Source organism: Apaloderma vittatum, unplaced genomic scaffold (assembly GCF_000703405.1).
Source record: "Apaloderma vittatum isolate BGI_N311 unplaced genomic scaffold, ASM70340v1 scaffold8257, whole genome shotgun sequence".
Classification (NCBI taxonomy): Eukaryota; Metazoa; Chordata; class Aves; order Trogoniformes; family Trogonidae; genus Apaloderma; species Apaloderma vittatum.
The window spans coordinates 18,474-29,806 of NW_009727777.1; the positions used below are offsets into that span (position 1 = coordinate 18,474).

An 11,333-nucleotide genomic window follows, 5' to 3' on the forward strand; every position below is an offset into this window, starting at 1 on the left:
AGGAGGAGGAGGAGGCAAGCAGAGCCAACATGCCCTTGGACAAATGCAAATCCCTTGGACAAATGAGACATTTCTGGAGAATGAAAGACACATTCCAAGAACAGCCTGATGTGGCTACAAGCTTAAGAACATTTTGTGCTACCTCTACAGGTGCAGTACCGGGGGCTTTTCCAAATGATCGCTGTCCTGGGGATTGGTGGAACATTCCAAATGGGTTTTCAAATTTCTTCCATCACCTACATGTCTCAGGTAGGCAAAGACATACTTGGCATACTGGTTAACGATAGCGTCGAATCTACAAAAAAATGCTTGAGGATGCTCCTTTCTGGCAGTCAGCAAGGGCTTAATCACAGAATCCTCCTCTCATGATTCTTTCCCATTACTCTGTCTTTACCATTACTATGTAAAGCAGAACATGCGGTGGTGCTAGGCTGACAGTTTGACTTGGTGAACTCAGAGGTCTTTTCCAGCATTAATGATTCTGTGATTATATGATTCTGTGTCAAAGTGCTGAAAAGAGAGAGACGCAAGTGGTTGTATATAGAACTGCTCCTCAGAAGACGCACGCTGACTGGGGTGACATCTGTCTCCCGTATAAACCTACAGCACATGGGCCTACTTCAGTGGTCTCATTTGACATTCTTCACTACAAGCCCACGCCTCAGTTCCTCAGATTTCAAGGACAAAAACCCAAAGAACTAACTCCTTTTAATAGAGTTAATGAACACATGATACTCTATTAACACTATGTTTATTAGCTAATGCACACTTCTAGAGTCTATATGAAATAGTGATTTGAGCTGAAGCAACAAAATGATGTTTTAAATAACATATATGCACTGGAATCACAGTTATTGTTAATGAAAATTCTTTTTTCTCTCTCAGCATGTTAAGACTTTCATTAATGAAACTTGGCTGGAGCGATATGGATACTCCATCCATCAGGATAACCTCTTGTTCCTGTGGTCTATCACTGTGTCCATCTTTGGTATAGGAGGTCTCTTGGGTTCTTCAGCAAGTAGATACCTGACTGTCAAGTATGGCAAGTATGTGTTTAAAGACAATTTGTCAATTGAATCTTGGCTTAAGGAAATGACAGCTGAGGTTTTAAATGTGAGACAGACTTTTAGGCCTACTCATGACTGTAATGCAACCAGCTTAGCAGTGATGTCAACAGATTTTGCTGCTTCTTGCCCTTGTCCTGCAGCACAGGCTAACTGACCATGCTGCCAGCCCTTCACACCAGATGCAGTTACTCAGGTTGAGTTAGTCTTGGCAAGGAGGAAAGGCAGCCCCCTGGATGAAGACAGAATGGATTTCTTGGAGGTGCTATGCAAAATATAGCAGCATTGAGATGCTCCTAGGTGTTAAATCAATGTGTTTTGTGATGGTTTTTCAAGTGCACAAAAGTTTCAAGACTTTTTTCTCCACTACAAAACCCAGAAGTGTTTCCAATGATCCAGGTCAAGTCGTGTGCCAAGGCACACTGCGAGTCCACAGCATCCAGTGCCAATAGCATGGAAGGGCTTATTTTGTCCTGGACCACACATGTATAATTTCACAAAACTGGCAAGACAGTTTCACTCGAGACACATGCCAGAGTCTTAAGTGCCATTTCCCTTCTGATTTACAAAAATTCTTTTTACTTTCTTGCACTTACAGAAAGAAATGTCTCTTGTGCAACAATCTGCTCATGATAGTGGCAGCATCTGTCATGGGGTGCAGTAAATTAGCCCGGTCCTTTGAGATGATTCTAATTGGACGTTTCATGTGTGGAATAAGTACAGGTAAGTGATTTCTCCTACAGCAGGCTCTCCCAAAGTTTTACATCTTTATTCAAAGTAAGTAATGACCCTCCACTAAGAAAATAAAATATTAAAGTCATTGGTTCTTTGTCAGAAGATCTTCTATAATGCCCAGCAATAAAGAACATAACTCCTGCTTTCACTGATACCAAATGAAATACAGTTTTCCCAAGTGCATAAATATTCAGAGCTGTCAGGAATGTTCTGATATAATATGAAACAAGTGGGGGTTTTTCTGATGGCAAAATAATATCTTAATTTTGGTTAACAGTACTGGAAATCATATGGTATATGGTTTAAAGCTAATATTCTCATAAGGCTCAGGCTGTTAAAGGCCATGGCCATTTCATTTTGACTGAACATATTTCAGGTATGTTCTACAAGTATATTCAACCTGGTTCTGATACAATATGAAACAAGTGGGGTTTTTTCTGATGGCAAAAATATGTATAATATCTTAATTTTGGTTAACAGTACTGGAAATCATATGGTATATGGTTTAAAGCTAATATTCTCATAAGGCTCAGGCTGTTAAAGGCCATGGCCATTTCATTTTGACTGAACATATTTCAGGTATGTTCTACAAGTATATTCAACCTGTTTCAAAGCAGTAAGTCCTTGAGGTTAGTGCAAAGAGCTGGGCATAATCAAACAAAATCACACCTGGCAGGTAGACCACATGCAGCAAAAATATCCTATGCTGGTACCAGTAGGCCTTGTATTTGTCTCCTACAGAAAAAATCTGCTTTTCCATTCAGTTTGGATTTTCAAAGGGATGCCTATTTTAACTAACTTCATTAGAAACGAATGTCTATTTTTCAAATAACCAGAATTAATGCATTGTTTTTCTGACATAGAGTTGTATTGAAGAACAACAGCTGTATTTTGAAAACTACTCACGCACTCACCCTGCTATTATCTAGAACCTGTATCATACCTCATGCAAGAACCTATTTTTTGTTAAAGAGATGCCATATCTCCACTGCTTTGCCGTGACATAAAGCCAGGAGAAGAACATGTTGCTTTCAGAACAGATAAAAGGGCCTGTAACCACCGTATCAGGAAAAAGCTCTTTTTTCCAACCTAGTTTTCAGAATATATGAGTTATTAAGTACTTCACTAATAGCTAGAAACATCAGCTCTGCCTGAAATCATCTAAATTATTGCTGGACAGTGGAAAAGAACTACTTTTGTCTCCCTCTGAATCATGTACAAATTAACATTGACTATAGCACTGTATATTTTAATCTGCTATGGATCCACCATACAGCTCTTCTATAGCATCATGTCAGAAAAGGTTAAGATTATGTGGGTTAACTGCAAGCAAATTAAATATTACTACAGGGCATTTAGTTATTCAGCACTTGCATACTCTGTGTCCTTTAAAATATGCTAAAGCTCGCAAGAGATACTATGATAAGGCTACACCTACACCTCAAAGGGAAAACTGCACATTTCTTAAGATCAGGAAACTGCACTGTGCAAAAAAAGACAGGAACCAAATACTTCTGCAGAAAAGGTTAGAAAATGTAGTCCTGAAAATCTCAGGTTGAGGTATGCAAAGCAAGTCGGTGCTGAAGCAGGTATATTCCATAATGCTTTATTATTTACATGCAATTTTATTTCCAATGGTCATTAATTGATGACGCGAAAGTCACGGACACTGCTGACGATCAATATGATCAAGCAAATGCCGCTTTATTAACACACAAACACGGTTAATAATACAGTTCACAACGTCCTTGTTTTCTAAATGCTCTCTATTGATTGGCTATTAACAACAAGCACACGCAGTCCATGCTCCTGTTCACGCGCTGTTTTCCTTTTGCTGATTCGCTCTTCACTGCTGATCACGCTCCTGTTTCTCCCCACCTGCAGCCTGAGTTTGTTTCTGTTTTCAGTCACATACACCAGTCACAGCTCCTTCTTTTTGTTTGCTTCAGCATATTCTCACAGCAAGTGACCTTCACAGTGTCCTTCACAAACTCTTGTCAAGTGAGGCCTAAAACTTGTCTAAAAACAGGCCATCTGGATTGTTCAAAACATGTCCGCTGTCCTCTAAATATCCTACAATTAATGTCTTCTTTTTTCTCTCCCATAATTCTCTCCTCACCTCAAGGTCTTTGTGTTCCTCTACATCATCAATACGTTGGGGAAATCTCCCCCAGGAAGCTACGTGGATTTGCAAACTCTACTTCCTCTTTCTTTTGGTCACTGGGAAAAGCCGTAGGGCAAATTTCAGGACAAAGGTATAATACAATTGATTCCCCACCCAATTAATTTCTGGATCCCCTCTACATTCTGCTCCTTCCTCTGTTTTCCATCCATTCCTTTCTCTCCTCAAAACCAATGCAATGAACTTCTACTCTGCACACACATTTTATCTCCACCAGGGAGCTGCTGGGCAGCCAGTCCCTGTGGCCCATGCTGATAGCCTCCTGCGGACTCCCAGCACTGCTCCAGCTGGTCACTCTGCCCTTCTTCCCTGAGTCCCCACCATACCTCCTCATGCATAAAGAAGATCAGGAAGGCTGCATAAAAGGTAACTGAGGGCTCCAAGTTCTTGTTCCTCCCTTGGCTTTAAATCAGTTTGCAGTGTTTACTCACTCCAAATGGCAAAAAAAATAGGACAAAGTCTCTCCTTGCTCATTTCTAAGATGACTCTGTGAATACTTGCTAAGTATATTTTTGTTGTAGTCCCCACACAGAACATGAAAGTACTTCTCTCTACAGTTCTGTATTATAAAAACTTTTTCAGCTGACACTACCTGAACAGTCAGCCTGGTGATAAATGATAAACGCTAAATGATAGATGATAAATGACAAATGGCTGTTTGCACTGCAGGGCTCCACAGGGCACCCCTCAGCTCTGGTTGTTGGCTGTGTGCTTATACCCTGGGAGAAGGAGGGAGAAACGTGGACCCATGGACAGGGAGGGAGTCACTGTGCAGCTCACTAGGCTCTTCTCTCAGAACCGGTCCCCCTGCACAGGAGGGGAACGAGGCTCTGGCACACACTACAGCCCATGTGTGCATCATCTACTCCTTAGACAACAAACAACAGAGACAAATTAACATGGCAGGTCTCACTCTCCTTCTCCTCCACAGCCATAAGGCAGCTTTGGGGTGAAGGCCATCACCAAGCAGACATTGATGACATCATGAAAGAGAAGGCAACAATGAAAAACACCAAGATCTTGAGTGTCGTGGAGCTAATGAAAGAACCTGCTTCTCGTTGGCAGCTGTACATGATAGTTATTCTGACCGCCACAGTTCAGCTATGTGGCATCAACGCAGTTGAGTGGATTCTCCCCTTAAAGTCTCAAAACACTTATTGAACAACCGTAAAGGAGACATCATGGCTCCCAGGAGCTCCCTCCATTTTTCTCATGCTTCTCAGGCTACAACTTGCTGCCTGCCAGCCCTCCTACAGGGTGGCAGCACAATGCAAAGCTTGGCCAAGTTCTTCATGTGACATCCCTTTGACCAGTCCTTGGTCCTTGCTAGAGTTACCTTCCTTGCTCGTTAGGTTTATTTTACAGCCATTTTTGGAAACTGTTACCAATCCCCAGAAGGCACACTTACAAATGAGCCTGCCCTATACTGACAAAATCTGCAGTGTAGTTTTGTTACTGCTCCCTGCAACTGCTGCTTTTTGGCCCCCTGGCTCTTAACATCCTAAGCTGTTGGGACTGCAATACGCTTACTCCACTTTTAAAGTTAACCAACAAGCATTCTCACTCTTCTGGCAGCTTCTGCAGTCCTCTCCTTCTCCCTCACAGCAGCACTCTTCTGGGATCACTCTGAAGCCAGAGCTTGGCAGTTGCCTGCATGATTCTTCTACCTCTAACACCATGATGCAGGAACATCCATAAAGGAAATACACAGCTGAGTGACACATCTTAAACTGGAATCCTTATCACCTCAGCATATCTCCAAATAGTAGCAGAGATACTAGAAAAGAAAAGATGCCTGGTTACCCCCTCATGACCTGTCCTCTTCTTACTTAAGAAAGATTCAATGATAGTTTTGGGTGGGCTCCAAAACCAGTGATATACTTGGCTGTTTCTGGAAGCATCTAAATCGGGACTCTGAAAGCCTAATTGCATTTCAGCAGCTGGAGTTCCTTTTATCCCAGCATTTTATTTTTTATTGAATTAATTAATTTATATTTTACAATGTTTTTATCTGCCAGTAAAGTAAATACTACTAAAAAGAGTGCAGAATTCTAACTTACTGCAAAGCAGAGCTGCATACTCCTTGGTTAGCAGCTTTTACCCAGAGCACCGTCACACAGGTATGGGTAAAAAAACCAGTTACTTTATTTTCTTACTCTTTTATATTTTTTTCCCAGATTTATTTTTATACTTTTGAAGTCCTCCAGGCAGCTGGCTTTGATGAAAGAATGATCTCCTATATGACCCTCTCTCTTGGACTCTCTGAACTTCTAGCTACTGTAGTCTGTGTAAGTCCCATTACTATGGGAATGGGCCACAATTTGCTCTTCTGGCACTGACAGCGTGACTTCTGTCCTTCAGAGCTCCATCATTGAGCGGCTGGGCAGGAAAGTGCTCCTAAGAGGAGGCTATTGGATCATGAGTTCACTGCTAGCTGCTCTCACCCTGACCCTCTCCCTACAGGTAAGGAAACTCTTCTCATGGCAGATTTCTCTATCTATTCTACGGGTAACCTCTGCTCACAGGCAGGGCCATGCTGCTGAGAAAGGAAAATGGGGCTTGGAGGCACCAGAATAACTTCTGTGTTAGTACCCTACCCTCTGGAGGCAGCATATCCTGAAGATCAACTGATCTATACATAGGATTAAATCCTTGCTCAACAAGTACTCTTTTGCACTACTGTCTTCCTTTCAGTGTGATCCCATGAACTCCACAAGGAGCACATAAGACACTGGGACACTAGCACTGATTCCTGATTTCATCAGACTGCAAATACCAAACACTGGCCAGCATAGCTCAAAAGACAGTTCTAGGAAAATGGCCCTTTCTATTCATGTGGTTTTTCACAACAACAGAAACTAACAGAAACTTTGAATCAGCTTAATTTGAAATTTAACTTCACTGCAGAAAATATTGGAAATGCACCTATTTTTTCACAGACTGGTGACCAATTCACCTCTAAAACACTGTGTCATTTCCGTAGCCTATGCAGAAGCAAGTCTCCTGAGTTGCCTGTACTTATCCAAGAGCTACGCTATAGACACTACTGCAAAACTGTCCTCGAAGCAAGGTGGCAGCAGACTTCCATCTTTGTTTCATTCATGAAGGATCTCAAACACAGGAGGGAGAAATCTTTTTTTCCTAAAGCACCCAGTCTTTTATCTTCTTGACTAAAATCTAAGAAAGTTCCTTTTCAGTGCCAGTTATTGAAGTCATCCCTTACCAAAAGTGAGGAAAAATATGATTTGGCCTTCCCATATCTCTGAGGTTTGAAGGAAGCACTGTGGGGTTAAGAAGAAAGGAGGACAGGGTGGAAAAGTACTACTCATGTTTCTTTTAGTTGAAGGAAGCTTCCAAGCCTGACAGCTGCTCTGCACTAGCAAACCTGCTTCTCTGCTTCACCTAACAGATACCTCACTGCTCTATCCACAGGAAAAAGCACTCACGATTCTCTGTCAGTATTTTTCTAGAGGTGGCAGTGTTGAAAAACAAGAAGCATTTATCATCTATGGTTATCAACAGATTTCACCCACAATTTTGGTTGTTTTGTTTTTTTTTTCCCAAGGACTGGTATTTCTGGATGCCATACTGCAGCCTTTGTCTGATTGTCTTTGTTGTAGTTGTCTTTGGAGTTGGACCAAGTGAGTAATTTATTCACTAGAAATAAAGGAATCAAGTCATGTGAGTTTATTAATATGGCTAGGAAAATACTACATAATATTGCATAACATTTAGCATAAGTAAATCTCTTTAACCTAATCTTGTAACCATTTAAACACTGTGGGTCCAGTCATAGGCTGGGAACTTCAACACCATCGGGTCTGGGTTTTGCTAATGAGAGGAAAGGAATGGAGCAAAAAGTACTCTCTGGAAAAATACAGCAAAAGTAGAACAAAACCAGATGGGTGAAAGATTTTTTTTAAAACTACTAAGAAAAAAAAGAAAGAAAAGCAAGAGTTCTTTTAAATTCAGTGTTGTATAATGTTACATCTTATTCCACTCAGACAGCAGTGCAGAACACCTACTTTGGATAATTCATTTCCTAGCACACGCTAACTGCTGCTCTTTAATTTATTTTTTTTAAAAGTCTACTAATTTTTAAAATACCTGCCTTCCCATATGGCAGGGCTGAATTATTCTCCTAACTCGGAGCTGTCAAAGTCCTATAACTTCGAAACATAATAGAAATGCCCAGGAAGTGAATCTGGGAAGATCACTCATTGGTGATCTATCAGTATGATGCCAGGAATTCTTGTTAATAATAATAATTGTTATTCCATCCTTACGCAGCTTCTTTCATGAGTTGTCAGACTTTCACAAGTGTTAATTACTTAATTCTTGGATGTCCCCAATAAATTATTTGAATAATTCACAGTTTTAATCAGCAGATGTCCCGCAGTTTATAAGATGCTACAAACATTTTCTTTTCTAAAAAACCAGTGACATATTCAAGTCTTTTGAAAGCCAGCCCATGATAGTAGCATCCATTTGCTGACTGAAATGTTCAAACCAAACACATTAACAAGTAATAATTCTTATTCTTTCCTTTCAGGTGGTGCAACAGTTGCCATAAGGGCTGAAATTTTCAAGCTCTCATGCAGACCACCTGCCTTTGTGATCAGTTCAGTTGTCAACCATCTGGGTGTCTTTGTGATTGGAACAACCTTCCCCTTCATTGTGGTGAGTGACTGTCCCTGGGACACTCCCAGCAGGAGATGACAATGCCATGTCACACTGGAGTGGCCTTGGCACCTGCTCTCCACGGTCCACTCTTGCAACTGAAAGGCCCTGATTTGTCGAAATTACTTATTCAGACTGAGGTATTTGTCAAAGGTCAAAACGCAAAGAACTCCTTATCAAATTCAAAGTACTTTGGGACCCAAATACAAAAGCTATGCCAAGGAAGTGACAGAAAAAGATACGCTCAACTTACTCTCTTTCTCACTTTGCTCTTCCCTGCAGGAAAGACTCAAGCACTTCTGCTTCCTCATCTTTATGGGGGTACTTTTCACTTCAGGGATATTTATCCACCTGTTCCTTCCAGAAACAAACGGGAAATCAGTCATGGAAATCACAGAAGAATTCAATAAGCTAAACTTTAAAAAGAAGTATATTCCAACAACCCCAAATCACGTCACAGAGGATTATACCTTCTGCACCAGGCTTTGACCAGCTATTAGGGGGAAGTCAGCCTTTCTTAAAAGGAAGAAAAAAAATACATTTTTCATCTACTGACTAGCAAATGGGTCTAAATGGTCTATCATATCTGTCACTTACAAGGTTCCTATTTTGCCAAACCAGCACTTTGCTCAAGCACTCCACTGTGGGCAGCTTCAAAAAGGCGTGATGGCTGATACTAACAGGACAGACTTGTGTGAATCATGAGCATTTTGACTTAACTTGCTGATGTGTAAATTTCTTCTTAACAGAACAACTAATGCACACTGAAACTAGACATAGAATTTATAAACACTCTGCTGACCACAGAGAAAGAGAAGACCTGTGATCTTCTCTCTCTATGATTTCTGAACGTGTTTTTACAACCCTGAAATGGGAATAGTGAAGTTCTTGGCTTGCTATCTCTGGCTAGGGTTCAGTCCATAACAGATTAAAGAAAAAATTTAGTGGAATAGGAGAGTAATTCTTTGTTTCTTTAGACTCAACTAAATAATCAAATCTTGCTAGGTTCCCATGCATTATGCCATGTTGTCCTTGCATTGTATCTAGTTTGACAGACTTCAACCTTTTTGAACTGAAGTTTTCCATGTCAGCAGTCATCCTTGCTTTGACTTAAATTTATTCTTTTGCTACAAAATTTAGTCATTTGATTCTAAGCTCAGACCTGCTCCTGAAAAAGTGTAAGGAAAAAGTTCCTATACAACTCTTCTCAAGTAATAGTGCCTTTCGGTGGCAATACAGATAAAGGACTCATGGGTGGAATCCAGGCGCCATAAAACACAAGCAGCCAGAGTCACTTTAGATACTCTGTGCTGTCTTGACCATCACCATCATCATCCCGAGTCTGTAGCTCCTCTTCCAGGACTAGAATTCCCACAGGTAGCTCATAGGCTGTGAATCCCATAGCTGCCTTTCTTTGTGCGACTTTCAGTTACCTGGACGCAATTTACCTCAGAAGAACCACCCCAAACTGGGACTCTTGGCTGCAGTTTCTCTTAAAGACATCTGTACAGCCCCTGGATGTGTGTGCAGCAGACTGTAAGCAAAAGCTCAGTGATGACCTCCAGCTCTTGGATACATTTAGGGGTCCTGCCTAGAGTGTATTTCTCTTTCACAACTAAGAAGTGACCACTCATATTCCAGGGCTGTGCAATCAGTGCAGACTCTTCTGCCATTGTTCCCTGCAAGTGTAGAAACTGACTGACAGCTGTAGAGATGACTAAATATTTTATGCCTTGAATATTGCCAGACATACAGCTAGATGAGATTTACAGTAAAAATAAGAAATGTAATTCTGACATAAGGAACTTCTAAAGCATTCATCTAAGCACCTCCAACAATAATTTATGATTTAATTTACAGTCTTTCATAGATGTTTTGTCAATTTTTTTAAGTATGTAGTGTTCACAAAGATAAAGAAACAAAGTGAGAGAGTATGTAAAAACATAACATATGCAAGCTTTCTAAATTCCATATTTAGGAATGGATGCAATGTAATTTTCTGCACTGACTTGTAATCAGCATCTGTGCTTGAGTTCACATACTGCAGGCTTTCAAACTGATTGATCTTTAAGGCTAATTCTTCCTTCCGCTATATATAGTTAAAGGTAAAAAGAGTTTGTGAGCCTTATAGGATAGCATGATCGTATAAAGAGCCACAGGGATTAATTTCACCAGAAACTTGTTTTTTAAAATACGGAAACTCATGGAACTTTTATTTTCTTTAGAAAGTGGCTAATATTTTGCACATTTCCCTCCACTCATGAGAGGCTCACACAGTCCTAGTAGCAAAATAATGTTATTAGGAAGAACATGAACAAAGCTAAGTCTCATAGTGGAGCACACTACACAAATTAAAATCCAAACTCTAGACTTGCATAGAAAAATAAATGTTTTTATCTCTGATATTGCTTTGACTGGCATATGTAGTTCAACTCAAATAAGGCTACTCAAAATATGAATTCCATTGTTCTTCTTAACTGCTGCTTATTTTTAATTGGAAATGTTAAACATAATTAAAATGCTTGAGAAAAGGCATGATGGCTAGTATCAACAGGATAGACTTGTGTGAATCATGAGCATTTTGACTTCTCTTGCTGGTGTGTAAATTTCTTCTCGTAATAAAGAAGGCCTTGTAATAAAACTTCTGGCCTCCACAAATTTTTCTTTCCCAA

General features: G+C 40.4%; 1 protein-coding gene across 1 annotated transcript in view; it reads left to right on the plus strand.

Moving 5' to 3' along the window:
- Window positions 1-9,150, plus strand: part of LOC104277228 (solute carrier family 2, facilitated glucose transporter member 11-like) — a 10,559-nt gene extending 1,409 nt beyond the window's left edge. The window contains exons 2-12 of the mRNA XM_009873807.1: window positions 151-249; window positions 886-1,046; window positions 1,663-1,787; window positions 3,925-4,054; window positions 4,199-4,347; window positions 4,913-5,100; window positions 6,159-6,269; window positions 6,343-6,444; window positions 7,547-7,622; window positions 8,534-8,661; window positions 8,944-9,150. Of these exons, the coding sequence (XP_009872109.1) occupies window positions 151-249; window positions 886-1,046; window positions 1,663-1,787; window positions 3,925-4,054; window positions 4,199-4,347; window positions 4,913-5,100; window positions 6,159-6,269; window positions 6,343-6,444; window positions 7,547-7,622; window positions 8,534-8,661; window positions 8,944-9,150 (1,476 nt within the window). The remainder of the gene's footprint in view (window positions 1-150; window positions 250-885; window positions 1,047-1,662; window positions 1,788-3,924; window positions 4,055-4,198; window positions 4,348-4,912; window positions 5,101-6,158; window positions 6,270-6,342; window positions 6,445-7,546; window positions 7,623-8,533; window positions 8,662-8,943) is intronic.
- The last annotated feature ends 2,183 nt before the right edge of the window (window positions 9,151-11,333 follow it).